General features: G+C 41.6%; 1 protein-coding gene across 7 annotated transcripts in view; it reads right to left on the bottom strand.

Moving 5' to 3' along the window:
* LOC122548449 (probable L-cysteine desulfhydrase, chloroplastic) overlaps positions 1 to 25,285 on the bottom strand; it is a 170,259-nt gene that overhangs the window by 88,036 nt on the left and 56,938 nt on the right. For 5 of the 7 annotated variants that reach the window (XM_043687141.1, XM_043687136.1, XM_043687140.1 and 2 more), the window contains exons 2-6: positions 23,551 to 23,621; positions 19,279 to 19,395; positions 12,593 to 12,658; positions 1,785 to 1,884; positions 1,526 to 1,663 (exon numbers count right to left, since the gene is read on the bottom strand). In XM_043687141.1, the coding sequence (XP_043543076.1) occupies positions 1,526 to 1,663; positions 1,785 to 1,884; positions 12,593 to 12,658; positions 19,279 to 19,395; positions 23,551 to 23,621 (492 nt within the window). The remainder of the gene's footprint in view (positions 1 to 1,525; positions 1,664 to 1,784; positions 1,885 to 12,592; positions 12,659 to 19,278; positions 19,396 to 23,550; positions 23,622 to 25,285) is intronic. The other 2 variants (XM_043687138.1, XM_043687143.1) reach the window with 2 other exon arrangements.

The raw sequence follows: 25,285 nt of genomic DNA, 5'->3' as shown, positions 1-25,285 counted from the left end.
ACTATGGAGCCATAGGACTAGCTGTGACTAATCCCTGTACTGCAGAGGTACAGACCCTTGAACAACATCACCCCAACAGGATGTTTGACCATGGCTGATATCTTGGACTGGTACCAGAGGCTGCCCTAACTTACTGTGCCAGGACCCCCTGACTGTTGGGTGCTTCCACTGACTTCAATGAGATCTACATCCCTAAGATATTGAGACACGGCTGCTTGTCTGTTGCACATGCAGTGTGCTCGTGCATAAACTGTTGTCACACGGTGCAGGAATGAGATTGACGTAGCTTACAATGTCGCTTACAAATAGATATATCCCCCCTTGACTGAGGTCTGCTGACCAGCATGACAAGATATTGGATTCTGTAACTGTGCTAACTGGCACAACAAGGCAAGCCAGTGGAGGAATTCTGTGAGCATGCACCTTGAAACCATTTGAGCAGGCTACTTAGGCCCTTGGACAAGAAGTGCCCAGAACCTTGACTGTTCTTTGCACATTCCCTAACCATGTTAACCTTACCTCTTTGGACTAGACACAATGGAACATGAGAAAATAAGCAAGCAGACTGGAAATGGAGCCTGGTCAGTCTGTGATCTGTGTATCTATCTGTGCATAAAAAAGTGTCCTTACAACAACCTTTCAATGCTGGTTGCCGGTGCATTCTGCAAGGGACATTTGTGCAAAGCTCCACGAAAGTAAATCGGATACATGTTGTGATGGGTTGGCAAATGTTGTATGCCAATGTCCATGACAAGGGATGCATGCAGCATTGTCATAGGTCATGACCTGAGATGCTACTTGATGCTGAGCAACATTGAGGCTGGTCGCAGCCAGCAGCGAATTGAAATTATCGGATATCAGCTCTGACTTCTATGTCAAGAATTCTTGGCATCAGGCTTTTTTGGCACGTTTGATAATATGGGAAACTGAATATTAATGAGGCAAGTTGTGACCTTAGTAAGATATTTAACAAGCAATAATCTTCCTAAGTTGGCAACTTGATGCTACCTAGTGAGAAAATTGCCTCACCACTTGACAACTGCCTAAGAGGTGCAGCAATTGCTCTAATGTCAAGATGGGCCTTGCTCAACCTCTCGCCTGATTCTGCCACAAATCTCACAAATAGCCCACTTCACTCAGGCCTCTATAGGATTCCATCCTTTTATGTTCCAATTGAATAACTCTTTCATAATCTTCCCTTACTTTCTTCTCTAGTAATTCCAAATCAAACTATATACACAATCCTCAGGATTTTGATATTAAACCCCCCAAGTCCCTTGAATCCTACCCAATAGTTTACATGTTATGCTCAATGAGAAAACTCACAAGTGGTTTTGACTCTCTCCTTGCAGACAGCTTGTTTCACATGGACCTCACGAATGGCAGCTCACTAAAGTCCTTACAAATGCAACCAGAAATTTCCTGGCGAATCATGGAACTCAAAGAGCTTTACAGTCAACAAATGGACAAATTAGATTTTGTTTTGATGAAAAAACATCAATTAGAACTATCACAGTGTACATACCATAGGTGACATTTAACATGAATACTGTGTCTCCCTGCTTCAGAACCTGACTTTTTATAACACAGTTCATTGCCATGGTAACATTTGGTATCAGCACTAAGTCGGTGGGCGAGCAATCTGAAATACAACAAAAATAATCTGCAACAGATTTAAACAGTTAAAGTAAATTGTATCAAAAATGTCAAATCAGTGCAAGACAAAAATAAAGGCATTTTGCAATATACGAGAGTTAGCAAAAGAAAAAGGCAACATTTCATACCCACAAATTCAGCTAATCGCTTGGTAACAAATACCAGATGAGGAAACAGTTCTCTGTCATAAAACCGCAATGGCTGTTGTTCAATATACACCTGCCATTTCTGTCAAAGAATTTAAAAGAATTAAGTGGCTTTTGTTATTCTGAATGCTGCAATAAAGATAATCAAAAATCTGAACTAAAAACAGAAAATGCTGGACAGTCAGCAGGTCAGGCAGCATTCATATGGAGAGAAAAAGAACAAATGTTTCAGATCAATAAGAAGAACTGGGAAAATTTAGAATTCCAATAGGTATTAAGCAAGCAGAGGCAAGGAAAGCAAGTTGAGGAGAAATGGCATGATGACATGAATTGTTAAGTACATGAGTGTGAACCAGGAACTTCTGTGCTGCTGCTTTACATGTTATGCTCAAGTGGTTTTACAAATATCAATGGTGGAAATTTGTTTCTTTTGATGGTCTCTGGTATATGGAATAGACTCAAAATCACTCCCTTAATTTCTATAACATTGATCATACACAAAAAGAAATCTGTAAAGAGCTTTGGGGTATTAATTGTATATCAGTTATGTTTAATTATATAGAGGTGGGTGCATTCATTGGGATTTCATATGAACATATGAATTAGAAGCAGGATCATGCCATTCAATAAGGGAAGGAGCTCCAAAGGCTTGTGACCATCTCAACAATAAAAATCTAAAATTAGCAACCCATTATTTTTAAACAGTGACCTCTAATTCTAGATTTTCTGACAAGAGGAAGCATCCCTTTAACATGATCTCACTAAGTGTTAAATGCCTTAGTGAGATCAACAAAAGCAACATATAGTAATGCCCATGTCCTGTTCCCTAATCTTGTAGCTATCGACAGTCAATCTGTCAGTGCAAAAATTGTACGGAGTTTCTGGGTACTCAGTTCTTTTTAAACAGGATCCTAGCAAAGGCATTCCTAGTACACACCAAGGAGTGGAAAGGTTGGCTCCCCTTGTGGGAGGGTTAGGACCAGAGGGCATAATCTCAGAATAAGGGGTTCTACATTTAAGGCAGAGATGATAAAGAATTTCTTCTCTCGAAGAGTATTGAATCCGTGGAATCCCTTTCTGAGGAGGGTTATTGAGGCTGTATCTTTAAGTATATCCAAGGCTAAGATACAGATATTTATTCAGTAAGGGAATCAAGCACTATAGGGAAGGGATAGGAAACTGGAGTTGAGGATTATTAGGTCAGCTATGAGCTCAGTAAATGGTGGAGCAGACTCAAAGGGCTAAACAGCCTTCTTTGGCCCCAAGTCTTATGATCTTATGCTCTTGATTGCCATGCTCTCTGCTGTTAGCTTTGTATAATGTGATGAATTTTGCATCAAACATCTTCTGTGGAATTGGCTTCCAGCCCAAAATAAAACGTCATAAACGACTTCCCTTGTTTGAACAGGAGCCATAGCAGGTATAAAATACCTTTGGGGCAGGTAGACCAGCATAGGGTAGCATGAGTGAATGAAGTAGCATGGGTTGACATGGATGGGGTGTGGATAGCATGTGTGGGTGGTACAGTGTGAAAGATGAGGACTGAAGTATTGTTTGTGATTGCATTTTTAAAAATGAAAATTACAGAGGCATGCCTTGCATAGAGCCCACATCAGCAGCCAGCCTGAGGCCCCTGGCCCACCTCGCAAAGAATCCTGTCACCCCAGAATGAAAATCTGACCAGTATTTCTCTGATCAAGTTTGCAAGACTGGGAAGTGTCTTGTATTTGTTCTCATGACTCAGAAGCCCAAGTTTTATTTAAATGTATTCATAGGATGTGGTATTGTTGGTTAGGCCAACAATGATTGCCCATCCCTAGAAGTTAGTGAATTACTTTCTTCGACTATGGGCAGTCCTGTGGATGTAGGCACACCCACATGCTGTTAAAGGGTTCCAGGATTTTTACCCAGTGATAATGAAGGCTAACCCACCTAACTTGCACATTTCTGGACACTACAGGGCAATCTTTAGCATGGTTAATCCATCTAATGGGAACATGTTTGGACTGTGGGAAGAAACCAGTGCATCCAGAATAAACCCATGCAGACTCAGAGAGAACATTTAAGTTTGCTCATACCCTTGCTCAAATTTCACCTGTAACTGTGAGATCTCATGGAGTCCGGGGTCAATGTGGAGGACTCCAAGGGCATCTCTTTCCTGATTGTATACCACTGTGCTAGAGCTGTCTTGCCAATGGACAGGACATACCCAGAGATGGTGATAGTGTGTCTAGGATATTGTCTATTAGACAAGTATGACAAGTAAATCAGACAAGCATTAAGGGCTCCAGCCCGAAGCGTCGATTCTCCTGCTCCTCGGATGCTGCCGGACCTGCTGTGCTTTTCCAGCAACACACTTCCGACTCTGATCTCCAGCATCTGCAGACCTCACTTTCTCCTAGACAAGTATGACGAATCTATAAGACACAATCAGGACCGTGATGGAAGACTCCCCACTTGTCTAGATGAGTGCAGGTCCAGCAGCACTCAAGAAGCTTGACATCTTACCGGAAAAAGCAGCCCATGTGATTGGAACTGCCTCCTCAAACATCCACTCCCTCCACTGCTGATGTGCAGAAACAGCTGCATGTACCAACTGCAAGATGTACTACAGAAATTCATTAAAGCTCCTTAGACAGCACCTACCAAACCCATGTGCGCTACCATCTTGAAAGACAAAGGCATTAACCACATGGGTACAATTACCACCTGTATGTTCAACTACAAGCCTCTCACCATCTTGGCCCTGAAATATTCCTTCATGTTACTGGGTTAAAATCCTGCAATTCCTTCCCTAGAATCTACCGACAGCAGATGGACTGCAGTGGTTCAAGAAGGCAGCTTACTACTACCTTTTCAAGGATAACTAGGAAAGAACATAAATACTGGCAACACTAGCAACACCCACCTCCGTTGAGTGAATTTAAAAAAATCCACTTTCCAATTACCTTTTTCTAAGTGCCCAGTCATAACCTCCTTAATGATTCATTCAAATACCTTCCCCATGTCAGATATCATCAACCTGCCCAACAGTTTCCTGTTTTCCGTATCATGAATAGGAGGGGTTTGGAAGGATATAGGCCAAACGCAGGCAAGTGGGGCTGGTTCAGTGTGGGAACATGATCGGCATGGACTAGTTGGACTGAAGAGTCTGTTTCCATGCTGTATGACTTTATGACCCTCCCATCTTCAATGGAGGTGTTATATTTTTACTTTCCAGACTGATGAAATTAACTCCCCATTCTCACTCTCTAAAGAAGCAACTCTCACTGTACTAACTCTCCTTTATTTATTTATTAAATACCAGTAGAAACTCTTGTTATCCATTTATACATTTTTAACTAGCTTCTTCTTATCATCTAATTTCTTTCTCCTGATTAATGTTTTAATCATTCTCTGCCATTCTTTATATTTGGTATAATTACCTGACCTGCCACTCGTCTGTGCACAAGTACGTGTGTTTTCATTAAGTCGATGCACTCCTTAACTTCTTTAGTCAACTATGGACAGTGGGTCATCCCCTTAGAATGTTTCTTCAGAGTAGGAATATAACCTCTTCTGAGTATTCTTAAATGCCTGTTATGCTTCTTGATTGATCTATTCCCTAGTCTGATATCACTGTTCACTTCAACTAGCTCACCTTCTGTGATCACATAGTTGCCCTCATTCAAGTTTAAAACACGAGTTTCTTTCTTTCAAATTGAATCATACTGTTGTTGCTCCTATCTATTGGAGCCTTTACTTTGAGGTCATTAATTAATCCTGTCTGATTACACAATATCAAATCTGATAAAGCCTACTCTCTAGTTGATTATAGAATGTATTCCTCTAAGAAACTATCAAAAGCTCCTCCTTATTGAACTGGAAACTTGCAGAGTAAGGAACTGTTAGAGATCAGATCAAACCCCTTCAAAATGTATGAAAAAATAGCCTAGACCCTAACTTTTTCTAATTTTAAAAGTGAGTGTAAGGTATTGGATTCCAGATACAATTCGATTGGCCAAACTACTTGACTTTTTTTTGTAAATGTTTTTATTGAGACAAGAAGATTTTAAGTTTTTACAAAATTACGACACCACTACAAAACAGTGTAACAACTTCATAACATAATAACAATAATAGGAAACAAACTACTACTCTACTCCACAAACTAACGAAATGGGAGAAAAAAACAGAAATACCCCTATAAAAATTACAATTCAATAAATAACTAAGGAAAAAGAAGAAGAAAGACAAATAAACAAATAAAATTAAACAAAGTTATACCAAGATAACTTAAATTATATTAAATTAAATTAAATTACTACACTCAGCCAATCTCACCGAAGCTCCCTACCACTGGGAGCATTAGTACGCAAACCCATATTTGTTTAGATTCCTCCCCACAGGGGCCTGCGGACTACCAGACATAGCCCTCATGCTACGCAAAGGCCCTGACCAGTATAGCCGATAAGTCTGCATCAATATAAATCAAGAAGAGCAGCCATGTTCTGTAAAACAGTTCAGTTTTCTGGTGCACCATACTCGAAAGGAAGTCCAGGGGGATATGCTCCACAACTAACCTACGCCAGCCCGAATGTCTCGGTGGATTCTCCGACATTAGAATGCTCTTCCTCGCACAAAATGGAAGAATATTAAACAATTTCTTCCCATGCATGTCCAAAGAGGGGAGATCTGGAAGACCCAAAAGGAAGGATACCGGATCCAATTTAACCTCAGTTCCCAAGACCACTTCCAAAACACTCGCAATGTCATCTCAATACCTGCAAAGCTCGTGGCATGATCACAAGCAATGAGTATGAGTGCCAACATCCATTTTACACTTGGGGCACATTAGGGACACTCCTGTCTTGAATTTCGCAAGTCGTTCTGGTGCCAAGTGAGCCCTGTGGAGTACTTTGAATCGGATAGCCTGGGTCCTATTGCAAATCAAATTTTTCCTAACGTTTTCCCAAATATCCTCCCACTTCTCTGACAAGATTTCCACCCCCAATTCTTGAGTCCAGGTTCTTTATAACCGCTCAATGTCCTTTGAGACATTATTTCCTAACAAGCGACAGAGGGTGCTAACTGAGAGGGTGCCCGTAGACTGCAGCATTCTCTTTTCCAAATCTGAGGGACTAACCATCAATGTAGTCTTTTTTTGTATAAAGTCTCTAACCTGGAAGTAATGCAAGAGGTCTCTCCTAGGTAGCTCAAATTTCTGACTCAGCTGCTCGAAAGACATCATGACCTCCCCATCAAATAAATCTTCCAAACACGAGCTTTCCCTAGACTCCCAGAACTTAAAGCCAGAGTCCATCAACCCTGGCTGGAATCCCAACATTCCCACTATGGGAGTGAAGGGGAAAATTTTTTTTGTAAATTGTCCTCACCCTGCCGCATTATTCTCCATGCTTTAAGTGTGTTTAGGACAATCAGGTTTCTATAGTGGTCCATAACAGTTCTCATCTTGTCCATAAACAACAAATTAATAAGAGGGCATTTTGTCTGGGAGGTCTCAATGTCCAATCATTTTGATCGCGGGTCCTGGTAGGCCCAGTCAGACACATAGGATATTAAGGAACTCAATTGGTATTTCTTAAAGTCTGGGAAATTCAGACCTCCTCTCTCCTGTGGAAGCTGCAATTTATCCAACTTAATAAGAGGCCGCATATGATGCCAGATAAAAGATTCAAGCCGATAAAAGATTCAAGCCAAGTGTAAAGCCTCCATACTGCTTGCCTTGGCAGCATCAAAGCCAGCATTCGCATGGGATATAATAAGCAAGGAAGAACATGCATTTTAACCAGAGCTATTCTACCCAACCAAGGTATCAGAAGATCCTCCCAGCGCCTGTCTTATCTTCTCTAGCAACTGCACATAACTGGCTTTATATAATTGATTGAAGACCAGGGTGATAAAAATGCCTAAATACAGGAAATCTCCCTGTGACCACTGGAAAGGGAAATGGGTTCCATCCCCAAAATTGGATATTCTAGTAAGGCCCCCCCCCCCCCCACCACCCGCCACAGGCATGGCCTCCGACTTCATGAAATTAATTTTATACCCTGACAACAAACCAAATAGATTAATCACTTGTATTAAACAAGGCACAGATGTCATTGTATCAGTTAAAAAGAAGACATCGTCCAGAGGGTGATCTTATGCCTGCCTGACCCTACCTCTGGTGCAGTTATATTGGAGCCCTCCAGATGGCCTCTGCCAGTGGCTCAATCACCAATATAAATAATAGTGGTGAGAGAGGGCACCTATGTTGGCAGCCTCTGCCGACACTAAAACTATCTGACCTTATACCATTAGTGAGAACTGCTGCTTTTGGGACACTATATAACACTGTCACCCATTTGGCAAAAACCCCTCCAAGACCAAACCGCTCCAGGACATAAAAGAGGCATGGCCACTCCACCCGACCAAATGCTTTCTCTGCATCCAGGGAGACTACCAAACCTGGAATCAATCTTTGCTGGCATACTTGGACCATATTTAGTACTCTTCTAATATTGTTGGTAGACCTACGACCTTTGATGAACCCTGTATGGTCCTCATTTACAATAAAAGGCAACACCCTCTCGAGCCTTAACACCAGCATTTTCGACATAATTTTAAAGTCCACGTTCAGTAACGATATAGGCCTGTACGAAGTGCAATCCTCTAGGGCTTTTCCTTTCTTAAGAATAAGAGAAATATTTGCATCTCTCAAAGAAGATGGGAGGCAGTCCTGACTGTATGAGTATTTGTACATATCCAAGAGTAGCCCAGCCAGCATGTTTATAAACTCCTTATAAAACTCACTTTACCACTCTGGAGCAGCCTCACCGCCACCTGTACTTCCTGAATTGTCAGGGGGGCATTCAGAAAGGACACCTGCTCTGAGGTTACACCTGGAAGGTCCAGGGTCTTAAAAGAGGATTTCATCTTCTTCATTCTGTCCTCACAGCCCTCCGACCACTCCAGCTCAGAGTAAAACTTCCAAATGCTGCATTAATCTTTTTAGCATTGCAAGTAAGAATACCAGAACTCTCTCTAATGGATGTGATGGATTGGGGCGTATTCTTCTTTCTGGCCAAGTACGCTGTATATCTACCCAGTTTATCACCATATTCAAATAATCTCTATTTCGCAAAAGAGATTTCCCTCTTTGATGTCTGGGTGAGTACAGCATTTAAAGTAGCCCCAAGGGCTGTAATCTGCTGCAATTTGGTTAAAGACAGTCTGTCAAAGTATGCTAACTCAGCTGCCTTCAGGTGAGCCTCGAGCAAACGCTGCTGTTCTCCCCTCAGTCACTTCTGGGCCGCAGATTAAGAAATAATCAAACCCCGTGCATAGGCCTTGGCAGTCTCTCACAGCACCGATGGATTACTGGGTGTACCAAAATTAATATCCCAAAAGATTTTAAATTCTCTTGAAAAACACTCGACACACTTGCTATCTTTCAGGAGGAAAGGGTCTATGCACCAGTGCCAGGAGCCCATCCCACCACCACCGGCCTTGACCTTCATGTACACTGCCGCACGATCGGAAACAGCTATGTTCCTTATTCTGCAAGACAGCGCTGAGTTCAAAAAGGTCGATGGGAAAAAAACATGCCAATTCTAGTATAGCACTTACGTGGATTAGAGAAAAAGGTGAAATCTCTACCTTTGGGGTGAAGACTTCTCCACATGTGCACCAACCCCAGCTCCCAGTTCAGGTCCACCAACTGCCTGGTTTGCGAGGACATACCCGCAAGACCCCGAGGGATCCTGTCCATCTCGGGGTCAATAATACGAGTAAAGTCTCCTTCTATAATTGTATGACATGCCCCAAGGGCCATCAATCTGGAAAGCGCATCCGTTAAAACTTTAAGGGTGTGTGCCGGGGGGCAGCATACATTCTGAATCCCATACTCCTCTCCGTGCATTCATCCTCAATTTGTTTCAGCATTTGAAATGGGAGGTTCTTCCGGATGAGAATAGCAACTCCTGTACTTTTCGAACTAAAGGATGAGAAAAATACCTGGCCGAATCCTCCCTGTTGCAACTTCAAATGCTCCTTATCGGTTAGATGCATTTCTTGCAGCAAGGCTACATCGAACCTCTCTTTTCTAAGCCTTGACAGTATCTTTTTTCTCTTAATTGGTGAATGACTCTTCCTAACGTTCCGGGTGCACCATTTAAACAAATGGCTAGCCACGATCGTCTAAACAGTCCACGACCCCCCGGGGGGAGGAATCCCACTCATAGTATGCCGAGTGAAAACCATAAACAGTTTGTATAAATTTTAAAATGCAACTTCCAACCTACCTAATCAAAACTTCTAACAACTACTTCTACAAGATACTAACATATAACACAAATGAAAGGAGACATTCCCCCTTGCCCACAGGGGGCACTCATACCACCCATTAGCCCTTCCATGACTCCTTCTAGCTGAAGCCAGACTCTCAACCCCAGACAATACAAAGTGAAAAAAAATACAGACATCTTATAACAAGAAAGCTAAAAGTGGGCACTCAACCCGTCCCCTCCATACTGTAACCCTAGGGACACCTGGTAGAACAAAAAAAAACCTGTCCTTGCTTCCTCCCACCGACCCTCCCCCATCCCACACCAGAAAAGAAGGTAAGAAAATAATAATAAAAAATAACCTACAAAAACAAAGGGTGACGGGAAGGGAGCGAGAAGGGAGGGGAGGGGAAAAAAGGAAAACAATTATGACTCCGACATATATTAATAAAAACCAAGCCCAACCCACAACAGCCAGGTAAACCAGGCAAATTACAGAGAAAAAAAACATAATTACCATATTATTCAAGCCAGTCAGTCTATTTTAAAGCATCCAAGAAGTCCTTTGCCTTTTCTGGTGAGTCAAAATTGAACACGGCTAAAACACCACTGGAATACTGGATATTCAAGTGTGTCAACCGCCTTTTTACCTCATCAAAGGCCTTCCTCTTACAAATCACGACCGGAGAGAAGTCTCGGAAAAGCATAATTCGTGATCCTTTGTATATCGAAGCCTGAGGATCCTTTTCCAGTGCTCTAGAGGCTTCCAGCACCATTTGTGTATCTCTATAATGCTTGAGTCGACCAGGCAGGGGCGCTTGTCCCATCCGGGCCTGCTCCACCCACACCCACCCTGTCTCCACCTCCAGCTTCAGAAACTGCGACAGCCATTGCTCCAAGAAGCTGACGAGCTTGCCTTCCTCCTCTTGTTCAAGAATCCCCACCAAATGGCTATTCTTCTAACAACCTCGATTTTCCTACCTGACCCACCAAGGATTTTGCCGTGGTTTCAGAGGCCGCGGCCCATTGCTCTGCCTCCCCGACATGCTGTCTGAGGCTCGGGATCTCCTGATCAAGTTCTGCTCCATAGGTGAGTCTCCTCGGGCGAGCATGGAGGCCGACACTGCGGCCACGGGTGTGTCCGATGTTGCAGGGGGTCCCTGCTTGATGTGATCATCGCGTTCCCTTCCCTTTGGTCACTTTCTTAATAATTTCAAACTAATACTATACAATACTAGGGATCAAAAACGTTATGTGGTAAAAACAATGATTGCAGATGCTGGAAACCTGATGAAGGGCTTTTGCCCGAAACATCGATTTCACTGCTCCTTGGATGCTGCCTGAACTGCTGTGCTCTTCCAACACCACTAATCCAGAGTCAAAAAAGTTATTTCCAGCCCATTAGGTAATAAGGAGAGGGAGGGGGGGTGAAAGTACCCCACTTTGTCTGGGTTCTGGTGCAGAGCTCAGAAAGGCAGACCTACTGGGTCACCGCCATCTTGAATCCCCAAACTATTTGACTTTAAGCAAAACACACTATTTGTACACTACAGTTAAAATACAGACAAAATAAAAACAATAAAGAATTTGCTCAACTGTAACCCTATCAAATTGCTTAACAAAGTAATAGATATATTAATTATTAATATAGTAACATCCAATAAACACACCCTTGGCAAAAGCAAGTTCAGTAAAGTAGATTCTCTCACATGTACTTATCATGGCAGGAAGAGAATCCCAGCTTTTAGCTGTAAAGAGAGGGATAAGAACTTCCATATCCAGTTTCAAGACTCCAGCAACTACTGAACGCTAAAATTAAAGTGCTGGTCCTGTGGGAGCTTAACCCCACCCATTCAGGCTGCTTCTGTTGTTCTAACTCTTAAAAAAAACCCAAGGCCTCATATACTGTTTACTTTATTGGCTTTGAGCTGACTGCTCGGCATCTCTTTCTTCAGTAAAAAAAGGACAAAATACACCTCCTGAAGTCATAGAGGAGAAAGTGAGGTCTGCAGATGCTGGAGATCAAAGTTGAAACTTTATTGCTGGAACAGCACAGCAGGTCAGGCAGCATCCAGGGAACAGGAGATTCGACGTTTCGGGCACAGGCCGAAACGTCGAATCTCCTGTTCCCTGGATGCTGCCTGTCCTGAAGTCATAGCATTGTCACAGAATTCAGTGCTCATAGCAGGTTTAAATTAATCAATGTTACAGCTTACTCAGTATAGGTACATGATTTGTCATGACAGTAGTTTTTAATTTAAGAGTTAACAATATGCCACATGAGATGTACTAGCTATAAAATATTTGAAATGTTTACCATATTACTACTTAATAGTATGATAATTAGCCTAATTGGTTTAGTGCAACACTGTAGCACTTATAGCTGCTTCTTCCAAACAGTAATTAGGAAACACACAGCTACTTTCCACTCTGAATCCTCTCTACTCCCTGTAACTCATAAATAAAACCGGTTTCATTGCAATAACAATAATAATCTGTAGGCTAATATTGTTGGTATCTCACCTGGGCAACATCGAGAGCATCTTTCAAAGTACTGCCGAAAGCCCCATGATTAATAAATGTTGTTGCCTGTAATGGAAAATCATAAGACCATAAGACATAGGAGCGGAAGTAAGGCCATTCGGCCCATCGAGTCCACTCCGCCATTCAATCATGGCTGATGGGCATTTCAACTCCACTTACCCGCATTCTCCCCGTAGCCCTTAATTCCTTGTGACATCAAGAATTTATCAATTTCTGCCTTGAAGACATTTAGCGTCCCAGCCTCCACAGGATCCTCAGCCATTCCTCGTATGTTGGACCTACCATTCCAGGGGTCATCCGTGTGAATCTCCGCTGGACACGCTCCAGTGCCAGTATGTCCTTCCTGAGGTATGGGGACCAAAACTGGACACAGTATTCCAAATGGGGTCTAACCAGAGCTTTATAAAGTCACAGTAGCACAACTGTGCTATTATATTCCAACCCTCTTGAGATAATTGACAACATTGCATTCGCTTTCTTAATCATGGACTCAACCAGCATGTTTACCTTCAGAGAATCCTCAAGTAGCACTCCCAGATCCCTCTGTACTTTGGCTTTACGAATTTTCTCACCGTTTAGAAAGTGCAAGACCTCGCATTTGCTCATGTTGAATTCCATCAGCCATTTCCTGGACCACTCTCCCAAACTGTCTAGATCCTTCTGCAGCCTCCCCACTTCCTCAGTACTACCTGCCTGTCCACCTAACTTCGTATCATCGGCAAACTTCGCTAGAATGCCCCCAGTCCCTTCATCCAGATCATTAGTATATAATGTGAACAGCTGCGGCCCCAACACTGAACCCTGCGGGACACCGCACATTATTACTGAACAATGTAGATTCTCTATTCAAATAGTCAGTTTTACACCTCTTTTCCAGGTCATTTTTATTCCACTTTTTAACATGCCAGCTCATTTCTACATTCTGCCCTCCTTATTTGCCAATACACCCCAGCAATAGAGTCAGTTGAAAGAAAATAAGGGTAAAGACAGTCCGATGACGGCTACCATTCACTGAGTGCAATGACCTGCTTTATCACATCTGCCCTCAGGTTCTATGTGACTTGTCTTTGCATCCTTCTATTATCTAGACAGCAGGCCGGTCTGTCTTCCTGGTCACTTCCTTTTCCAACATCTCTAAACCAATGTTTTTTTTCATTTTTTTTTTTAAAAGTATTTTTATTAAGAAAAAATAGATTTTTAAATATTACAACAAATACAAAACAATGCAATTCAAAACAGTACAAAAATAGTACAAAACTAAACCCAAATAATAAAAAAAATTCCCCAACCCACCCTCCTATACGAATGTATAAACATATATAGAGAAGTATAAAATTAAAAAAAAACCTAAACTAGCTATTTAACTACATAAATAAATACCTAACAACAAACAAATAAATAGTAATAACTCAGCCCAGCCAAACAAAACACTCATACATTCACAGTTCCTCCTCCGTGGATATTGGGCCCATGAAACACAATCGTTATGGCTATATAAAAGCCCTTGTTAGTGTGGCAGATAAATCTGTGTCCTCTCAGTTTTGTGGTGTACCATATTTGTGAGAAAATCCAGGGGAATATGCTCCATAACAATCTTATGCCAACCCGACAGGCCTGGGGGGTTTTCTGATATCCAACCTAGCAAGATATTCTTCCTTGCACAAAATGTAAGAATATTGAAAAGTCTTTCCTTATGCGAATCTGCAGGAAATGAAATGGGTAGGCCCAAAAGGAGCGAAATAGGGTCCTTCTCCACCCCTACACCTAAAATCCTCTCCATTGCACCCACCACAGCGCTCCAATATGTTTGAAGCCTGTCACAAGACCAAAGACAATGGGTAAGAGTACCCGTACAGACCTTGCACTTGGGACATGCTGAAGATATACCCCTGGTTTAAATTTTGAAAAACGGTCTGGGGCTAAGTGGACCCTGTGGAGAATCTCAACTGTAAAGCATGGGTCCTATTGCAAATGGATATCTTCCTTGTATTCTCCCAAATATCCTCCCATGCCTCTGAAGAAACTTCAACACCCAGTTCTCTTTCCCACATCTTGCAGAGTCGATCAGACTCACCTGAGGTGGCACCCCCCAATTGGTGATATAGAGTACTGACAGAGAGTGTACTCTTAGCCCTTAGTACCCCTCTTTCCATGTCAGATTTTTAGGGATCAGTCAAAAGTGTGGTCTTTTTTTGAATAAAATTCCTAACTTGAAAAAAATGAGAGAGATCTCCATTAGGTAACTCGTACTTCCGTACTAACTGATCGAAGGACATCATTACATCTCCCTCAAATAAATCACCCATGCAAGATATACCCATAACTGCCCAATGTTTAAATCCTGAATCTATCATACCTGGTTGAAAACTCGTCATACCCACTAAAGGTGTAAACAAAGATGTTTTGCCAATATTACCTTCCCTCTGCCAAATTGCCCTCCATGCTTTAACAGTATTGATGACTATTGAGTTATGGCAATATTCCCTAACTGTCCTCACTTTGTCCAAAAACAGCAAACTGGTAAGGGGGAACCTTGCCTGGGAGACTTTGATGTCTAACCATATTGAAAGAGGGTCCCCACAAACCCAATCACTTACGTAGGTCAAAAGCGAGCTTAATTGGTAATTTTTAATGTCCGGAAGGTCTACTCCCCCCAATCTGACAGGCAACTGCAGTTTGGCTAATTTAATGAGGGGCCGTTTACAGTGCCAGATAAAGGAGCTGAACCAACTGTTCAGTCTCCTGAGTGTTTGTTTATTGAAAATCAGGGGGAGCACCCATATAGGGTATAGCAAACGAGGGAGAATATTCATCTTAATAAGCTCTATTTGACCCAACCATGAGACTGGAAGTGTCTCCCATCTTTGGAGATCTTGTTTAATTTTTTCAAATAATTGAGTAAAATTGGCTTTGAACAGCCAATCCAGAACTGGAGTAATGAATATGCTCAAATACACAAAACCCCCCTGTGACTACCTAAATGGGAATCTATAGTCACTCTCAAGAGCCAACTCTTTTGTAAGACCACCCATAGGCATAGCCTCTGATTTAGCAAAATTAATCTTATACCCTGAAAAAGGCGCCAAACGCATGAATGCATTGTATCAGGCAAGGCACTGAGACTGCTGGATTTGTCAAGAAAATTAGAACATCATCTGCATACAGCGAGATCTTATGTAATTTTGACCCCACTTCTGGAGCTGATATATTGAGATCCCCATGAATGGCGTCTGCCAACAGTTTAATCACCAACGTAAAAAGTAATGGTGAAAGGGGACAGCCCTGCCGACTGCCCCTAGAAATATCAAAATTGCTTGATCGTACCCCGTTGGTAATGACCGCCGTGAGAGGTACACTGTAGAGAACCTTTATCCATCTTATGAAAACTTTGCCCAAACCAAACCGGTCTAGAGTATAGAAAAGGTACAGCCACTCAACTCGGTCAAATGCCTTCTCTGCATCTAAAGAAATCACCAATCCCTGCATTGACTGCTGTTGGCATGTTTGAATTACGTTAAGCAGCCTCCTAACGTTATTGGAGGATTTGCGACCCTTTATGAAGCCTGTCTGATCCTCTTTAATAATAGAGGGTAACACAGTCTCCAGCCTTAACGCAAGAGCCTTAGAGAGGATCTTAAAGTCCACATTTAAGAGCAAGATGGGCCTGTATGAAGCACAGTCTTCCGGATCCTTCCCTTTTTTAAGGATAAGTGAAATATTGGCCTCTCTCAGAGATGGTGGGAGACAAACATGACTGTATGAATCATTAAACATATTCAGCATCGGGCCTGACAGTATACTTATAAATTCCTTATAGAATTCACTGGGAAGTTCATCAGGACTGGGTGCCTTTCCACTCTGAAGCTGCCTCACAGCGTCCTGCATTTCTTTGCTCTGATAATGGGGCATTCCTACTGGTGGAATATGAAATAACTAACCCTCTGGCATAAGCTTTGGCAGTTTCCCAGAGAACAGATGAGCTATCAATCGAGCCTATGTTGATGTCTTGGAATGCCCGAAATTCCTTAGAGAAATAATCCACAAACTTGCTGTCCATGAGAATAAAGGGGTCCATTCGCCAGTACCTTGAATCCACTGTAACATCCTTAATTTTAACCATGAGGTACATTGGAGCATGATCAGAGAAAAAAATCAATCCTCGTGTGACATCTATGCGGATTGGAGAAAAACGTGAAATCCCTACCTGTAGGATGGAGACACCTCCAGACGTCCACTAACCCTAATTCCCCACACAGACCCAATAACTGTTTAGTTTGTGCAGACGGTATCGAGGGACCTTTAGGCAACCTGTCTACTGTGAGGTCCATGAGGCAGTTAAAATCTCCCCCTATAATGATGTGCCGAGACTTGAGACTTATCAGTTTAGAAAAAGCATCTACCAAGAATTTAAGAGGATGCGCTGGGGGACAATAAACATTTAAAATGCCATATTCTTCCCCATTTATCAAGGCTTTAAGAATTACAAACCTCCCGTATGTATCTTTAACACATTCCAATAATTTAATTGAGAGATTTTTCCTTACCAATATAGCCACTCCCCTACTTCTGGTATTAAATGATGAAAAATAAATTCGGTCAAAGCCATTCTGCTGTAATTTCAGATGCTCCTTGTCATCCGATTGTGTCTCTTGTAACAAAGCAATATCCACCTTCTCCTTTCTAAGACTCAAGAGTACCTTCTTCCTCTTAATTGGTGAGTGACTTCCCTTGATATTCCAGGTACACCATTTAATCAAATCATTAGCCATAATCTTCTGCAATTACATTTAAATTCCAGAGAGGAGGAACCCGAACCACAAATTGCTGAGCCTTAGTGTCACATGGCCCACCAAATATAAAAACTACATAAACTAAAACCACTACATTTAACAAACATACAAAATTATTAAAAATAAAAAACAACAAAAACCAGAAAACAAACCAACATATAAAGCGCCAATAGCGCTGAGTAGGGGAACTCACCCCCTGCCCAGAGGGGGCAACCACCCATCCCGAACTGTCCATAAATAGGCATCTAACCATCTCAACCACCCTCACTTCTCCCAGCTAGAGCCGCATCGCAAGCACAAACTAAAAAGAAAAAACACCCCATAGAATATCAATTTGAATAAAAAGACATTCTTTCATTAAAAAAAGGGGGAATAAATACCCCATCCATCCTTTGGTATGTCCTAACTTAGAAATTTAAAATGTACATCTTAACCACCACCAGACATAATTTGAACCAAATTATTGTCAATAGAGGAGAAAAAAAGGGGAAAAACAAAGCTCCAACCGGATTTCCTCCATTTCTTTTACAGAATGATAAACGCATACCCAAGCAACAATATTTATACATACTACAATTGTTTAAATTAGGTTAGTTTGTCCACAAAGTCTCTTGCCTTCTCCGATGTGTCAAAGAGATACATGGATCCATCTAAGGTCATCCGAAGCACTGCCAGATATCTCAGGGAGTAGTGAATCCCAAGCTCTCTCAGTCTTCTCTTGACACCATCATACGATTTTCGTTTCTGGATCACTGCCGCTGAAAAGTCCTGAAAAAACATGATCTTAGACACCTTGTAAATTAGGGCCTTTGGATCCTTCCCCTGGCATCTGGAAGCCTCCATGACTCTCTCCTTATCCCGGTAATGACGGAACCGCACCAGGAAAGGACGAGGGCGTTGACCCAGACCCGACCTCCGTGCTGCGATCCGGTGAGCCCTCTCTATCTTCAATCCTCTCATGCCAGTCTCCAAGTCAACGAATTTCGGAAGCCAAGCTTCAACAAATTCCGCAGGCCGCTCACCTTCCTTACCCTCAGGCAGACGGATGATCCAAATGTTTTTTCTTCTGCCCCTGTTTTCAAAATCATCCACTTGGTCACGCAAATTACGAACCTGCGTCTTCAGGGCTTGGATCTCTTCCTTGAATGAACTGGCATCAGCTTCCACCACTGTGACCCTATGCTCCACCTCATCCGTCCTCTTCTCCAGGTCTCTCAGCTGCTGTTCATGCTTCTGCAGCATGAGAGAGACTGGAGCCAGCTTCTCTTCAATCTGTTTCCCCAACATCTCGCGAGATTTCAAGAGCTGGTTCACCAGGTCCTGGAGAGTAATCGGCTCTGAGGCTGCTGCAGGCTGAGTTGCAGGTCTGGCCTCAGATGCTCCTCCTCCCTTTTTAGGCATTTCTGGACAGCTGAAAATACAGGTAAGTCAATTTTTAAATGTTTCTTGGGACTCCACAATCTTTCCAACACCCCAAGACATCCTGATGACCTGGGTTGGGTGGGTTAAAAGACCGTCCTGCTCCTGCTGCGATGCAAAGCTCTGCAGTGTGATTTTCTCAGATTGCCACCATCTTAGATCCCCCCTCCAATCCAATGTTAATGGGTGAATTTCCAACGGCAATACCGCTACAATTAGAGACCACTTATTAACTTAGCAGCATTCTCCTCTCACGCAGTGTACATGTCGGCTTTTATAATCTTGCAAAATATCCTGATGGGTGTAAAATGAAAAGTCTTGACAATAACGTGTCTTTTTTACAGCAATAATGTACAAAATCATTGGTCCATTCAGCAAAATTGCTAAAAGTACAATGACAAATAGAAAAAAAAGGAAAAGATATACAGTCTTTTGACTGTAGTGTATAAATCCTACCTCCTCAAGAAGAAAATGCTTTTTCCTCATGTCTTGACCAAATGGTGGTATTTTTCCATTTTCATACGAAAATTGAGGTAGGTCAAATGGCAATGAAGGAGGGACATAATTTCCTGTCTAAATAAAACAGAAGTTCAAAATTGTTCAATTACTTCTAATCATGGATTCAGCTTTTGTATTTAATGTATTAGTGCATTTACACAGTGAATTATATATACTAGTTGTCAGAATTACACATAAACTAAATTTTCTATGAAAAGCATGGATCAGCATGCCCAATCATTTAAAATATTCCATTGTGGGAGGGTTTGCCAAGGACAGGAAGTAACTGATGACCTTTGCACTTCTCTGAAGAGCCATCTTAAAAAGGTTTCTACTGTAATTATATGATTACTTTTTACTCATATGTGGCTATTGTCGCAAGGTTAAAATTCACACAACACCAGGTTACAATCCAACAGGTTTATGTGGAAGCATTAACTTTCAAAGTGCTGCTTCTTCATCAGGTGGTTGACAACCTGGCGTTGTGTGATTTTTAACTTTGTCCACCCCAGACCACCATTGGCTCCTCCAAATATTGTCACAAGGTCATACAAGTGAATGCAAAATTCTTGAACAACATCTGATGCCTTCACCTGAGACAGTCTGCAGTGTTTACAAACATGCGGTAAGATAAAGGTTGACTCTTTAGGAAGGATGCATACTTTTTGTTATCTGAATGATCACCTTTGTGCACCATTAGTGAAGCCTCTATCTCCACCAAAAGCATTTTTAACACTTAATAAGCATGGTAAAACAGTGGTTCCAGAGCCTGAATAAGTCAGGAAGCATTATGCTGACTAAACTACCAAGATGTCCTCGATCTGCATAGTGTACTGCACATTGCAAAACCTGGCAACTGATAGATGTATAAACTTGGAGCAACAGCAGCAAGAGACCTAAGGTGGAAAGGCGGAAGTAATCTCAGCAACCTAAAGAAACCTCCACCCGCAAGTCTGTTGCAATCTACTAGAGCCATTTGACAACACTTGTGAACTAAATATACAATTTTGAAAGAAAAATGCTAGATTCCTCTCATCATGTTCTCAGACCCATGATTATTTATTCTATAAATTACAGGCTAAAAGTTTGTTTGCCCTATTTTTCAGCAATGGAATCATGATTTGCAACCTGTCTCCCGCTGGTTTTACTGTAGGGAGGTAGCACAAAAGGTTAGTGTCACATTTTACATCCAATAGTGGCAAAGGGCAGTGTGTTAGTCGTAGTTCTGGCTGTCTCTGCTCAGCAGGAAATTAAGCAGGATTGCATTAATAGCATATGGTGCACTCAGCTTTAAGTTCTAAACGAAGTCTGTCCTTCCCAAAGGAAAATTGCAGAAGGCTGCTGCTGAACACAGTTGTTACAATTCTAAACAAAGTGAATACCATGGACGTGAATGGCATTAGAAATCTTAGTGATAGAATGGACAAGAAACTCCAAGATTCTGCAGGGTGGCTAGGAGGCCTTCAAGAGCTTTCCTAAAAAAGGACTGGTGGCCCAAGACGTCAGTCCTAAAAAAATCTGGACATTGCAACATCATAGCAAGAAGATTAGGGGAGGCAATGGCCTAATGGCACTATCACTGGACTGTTAATCCAGAGACCCAAATAAAGAATCTGGGGACCTGGGTTTTGAATCCCATTATGACAGATGGCAGAATTTGAATTCAATAAAAAAAATCTGGAATTCAGAGTCAAATGAATCCATTGTTGATTGTTGGGAAAAACCCATCTGGTACACTAATGACCTTTAGGGAAGGAAATCTGCCATCCTTACCTATACTGGTTGGTTGACTATTAACTGCCTTCTGGGCAATGAATGCTGGCCTTGCCAGTGACATCCACATCCCATGAATGAATAAATAAATAAAGTCAAAATTCAAGAATGGTCAATATCAGTAAATACATTTTTACATGATATCTTTGGTCCAAAGCTCTACAAAGCATCATACCCCAATCAAACACACATCATTAGACCCTGTCAATCAAAACTCATGCTTACCATCCAAAAGCTTAACTTCACACTCAAACACCTGCCAATGCATGCATTATCATGTCATCAGATGACCCTCAATTTGAGTTTTATATTTATTCAAGATCACAATTAACTGCCACGTGTCTTCATTTATCTGATTCTTGAACCATAAGTCTTTGAGTACGTGAGTCAGAGAGTGGCCCAAGGGATAGTAGGATTTAATTGTTTCCACATACCTTCAGTTGTTCAACTATTGCAGGGGCCTCACCCTAACACATAGCAACATATTTATTGTCATTCTGCCCTCCCTCTTGAAAGACAGAATAGAATAGGCCGGGGGAGGAAGAAACCTGCATCCCCGGGTCCTGCAAAGAAATTGATTCTTGGCATCAGCAACCTTAAAAAGAGTTCAGGTGTCCCATCTGTACAGGTGATTTTTGCCTACGCATAAATTGGAACAATGAAATTGATAGTAGCTCATAGAATATTTTCATGTTAACTACGGGACTAGTGCTGAAAAGTGAAACTAATGTAGGTAGCAATATATTTTGGCAGTACAAAGGTCCACTTCTGTACTGTACAATGCTATGAGTCTATAACTCTTTTCTAAATGCTGAAACAAACTCTTATTCAAGTTGTAAGTTTGCTCACTGAGCTGGTAGGTGTATTCTCAGATGTTTCATCACCATATTAGGTAACATCATCAGTGAGCCTTCGACGAAGTGCTAGTGTTCTGTCCTGCTTGTTATTTATGTGTCTTGGTCTGTTATAGTGGGTGATATCATTTCTGGTTCTTTTCCTCAGAGGTTGGTAAATGGGGTCCAAATCAATATGGATATTGATGGAGTTCCGGTTTGAATGCCAGGCCTCTAGGAATTCCTGTGCATGCCTTTGTTTAGCCTGTCCTAGGATGGATATGTTGTGAGGTTCGGTGTGTTGGTAGCTGTTTCAGTGTGTCAGTAGGTTTATGGGCTACCATGATGTCAAGGGTTATGGTAGTTATGGAGAGACTGGAACGAACAGTCCTCTCCACGATCCAACTCAAGCTTTGGGCCCGCTATGACACCTTTGTGGAACAAATTAGAGGAAATCTACAATATCAATAACATCATCCTCACCGGCATAAATTTCACCAAGGAGGAAGAGAACAACAATAGACTCCCCTTCCTAGATGTCACCGTGGAACAAACAATCAATGGAGAACTGCAGACAAGCATTTACATGGAAGCAACACAAAGCCACACAGGAGCAATCATCCCAACACCCACAAACAGAGCTGTATCAGAACATTATTTAAATGGGCCACGATACATTGAAGCATCCAGGAACTACGAACAGCTGAAGAAAAATACCTATATAGCATATTCAAGAACAACGGATACCCGATAAGCACAGTCTGCCGATTCTTAAACAACAAACCCAAACTAGAATACACAACTTCCCCAGACACACTACCATACATCCAAGATATCTCAGAGATACGACCACACTACTTGGACCCCTTGGCATCATGGTAACCCACAAACCTATCAACACACTGAAACAGCTACTTATGAACCTAAAGGACCCGGTATCAACAACCAGCAGAACCAATGTCAGACACTAAATACCCTGCAAGGACTGCAACAAACACTACATTGGACAGACAGGCAGGAAACTAGCCACCAGGGTACACAAGCACCAACTAGCCACCAAAAGACATGACCAACTATCACAAGTATTCTTCCACATAGACGAAGAAGGACATCACCTTCGACTGAGACAACACACCCATCCTAGGACAGGCTAAACAGAGACACACAGTGGAATTCCTACAGGCCTGGCATTCCAACTGGAACTCCATCAATAAACACATAGATTTGGACCCCATTTATCAACCTCTGAGGAAAAGAACCAGAAATGATATCACCCACCACAACAGACCAAGTGGGTGGTAAATAAATAGCAAGTGGGACAGAACACCAGCGCTTCATTGAAGGCTCACTGATGATGTTACCTAGCCTAGTGATGAAATGTCTGAGAACAAACCTACCAACTCAGTGAACAAACTTACAACACGAATCTCAACCTGAGCTACAAATCTTCTCAAAAATCGCAAACACCTATCCTATCACTATTTTATATTCTCCAAAATGGCTGTTGGAACAGAAAAAAAACCCAGATGTTTAGAGCAAATATTATCCTGTCTGTGCATTAGTAACTAAGGTATGAAATTAAAAAAAGACTATTTCCACTGCCAAAAACATGTAAATATCAAACCTTTGCAGCTCCAAGAAGTTCTTGAATATTTGATGAATGAAACGACCCAAAGTCCCTTCTGGCAGCGATCACTAATTAAAAAAAAAACTTACTTATAAAAATGAAAACAGACGTAAATAACCTGGATAATGGTTACATTGTTTTAACTGCTTATTTTTTCTACCTTTCTAAATCTGGTTATATTTAATACACCCAATCAGGAGGGGTAAAAATGGTGAGAGTGCAGCTGGGATAAAGTGGTGAGGTTGCAGCTAGGATATAAGCAGTAAGTGGAATTGGTATAAAGTAATGAGCGTAAAACTGGAATAAAGTGAGAGTGGAGTTGAGATAAAGCATTGACAATTGGAGCTGGGATAAAGCGGTGAGCTAGTATAGTGGTGAAAATGAAGCTCATATAAAGTGGCGGAAGTGGAAATAGGAATGTTCTAGAATATGAGCATCTCAGCAGGCCCGTAGCTAACATCTTTGCAGCAAGGTGTGCTAATGCTGTTGGGAAGTTTTAAAGCATTGTTTTCTTGCTTATCATTGCTTTATCCCAAGAAAGGTTCTTAGATCAAAGAATCAAGCTGTAAAATCTGTTTTGGTGGGGCTAAGAAACTGAAATAGGTTGTAATTACCGGTTGAAGTTATTTATTAGCCAGCAAATTATTGAAGTAATATTGTGCACAGTATAACTTTGGAAATCAGATGCATGTGCATAATAAAGTAATAATGGCTGCCTTCAGTTTACACATGGACTTAGTTAACCAAATCACCAACGATGTTTTGGGGGAAGAATTCCTGCTGTGTGTATGAGATTCATTTTTGGAGTAATACACTGAAAAGCCAACTATGAATTGGGCTCCTTTGTATTTAGCATTGTTCACTTATAAAGGGCTAATTAATAATCTTGCTGTAATAATCTTTTGGTAAATAGTGACCTTAATATGACAGAATTTTACATTACATTAGTTCTTTCTGAATCTAGGGCCTTGAACATGAAGAAAGGAAATTATGATGGTAGACAGGCAATGGTTAGTATTTAAAATATAATTGAATGGTCTGCAACAAACATACATTCCTTGAGCTGGTATGGGTGGCAGCCCTTGAATAACCCTGCTGGGCCCCCTCAATTGACTGGTGTCCCTATGAACTTTGCTGCGGACTACTTCCCTACGACTCTCACATGCTCTATTGCTTTCTGCTCATGCTGCATGTTTAGTGTGAACACTCCTGCCAGATGTTACAGGAGTAGCCTTCCCCTGCTCTTAATGTGTTTGTTTGTATGAAAATCTCTCCATAACCTCACCACTCCTTACCTCTGCAATCTCTTCCAGCCCTACAACTCTCTGACATATCTGTCTCTTCAAACTCTAGTCTCTTGAGCAACCTACATTTTATTAACCCCACCACTGGTGTCTGTGTGTTCAACTGCCTAGTTCCCAAGTTCTGGAATTCTCTCCCTGAGTGTCTCTGCCTTTCTAACTTCCTTTAAGGTACTCCTTAAAACCTAGCTCTCTATCAAAACTTCTAGTTATCTGTCCTGATATCGGCTTATGTAGTTCAGTATCAAATTTTCCATAATACGCTTGCATAACACTGTGGAAACTTTTATTAAAATAAAGGCACTATATAATTATTAGTTGTTGCTCTTGCTGCAAAGACTTAAATGTACATCACATTTGAGGATTATAACATCCACCTTCATTCGTTTCAATTCAGATATAGTCTAAAAGCAAGAATATTGCAAAACTTT

This window comes from Chiloscyllium plagiosum, chromosome 3 (genome assembly GCF_004010195.1).
Source record: "Chiloscyllium plagiosum isolate BGI_BamShark_2017 chromosome 3, ASM401019v2, whole genome shotgun sequence".
In the NCBI taxonomy this organism is placed as follows: Eukaryota; Metazoa; Chordata; class Chondrichthyes; order Orectolobiformes; family Hemiscylliidae; genus Chiloscyllium; species Chiloscyllium plagiosum.
Note: the sequence above shows the minus strand (reverse complement) of the source record. Positions and strands in the feature narration are given on the sequence as shown.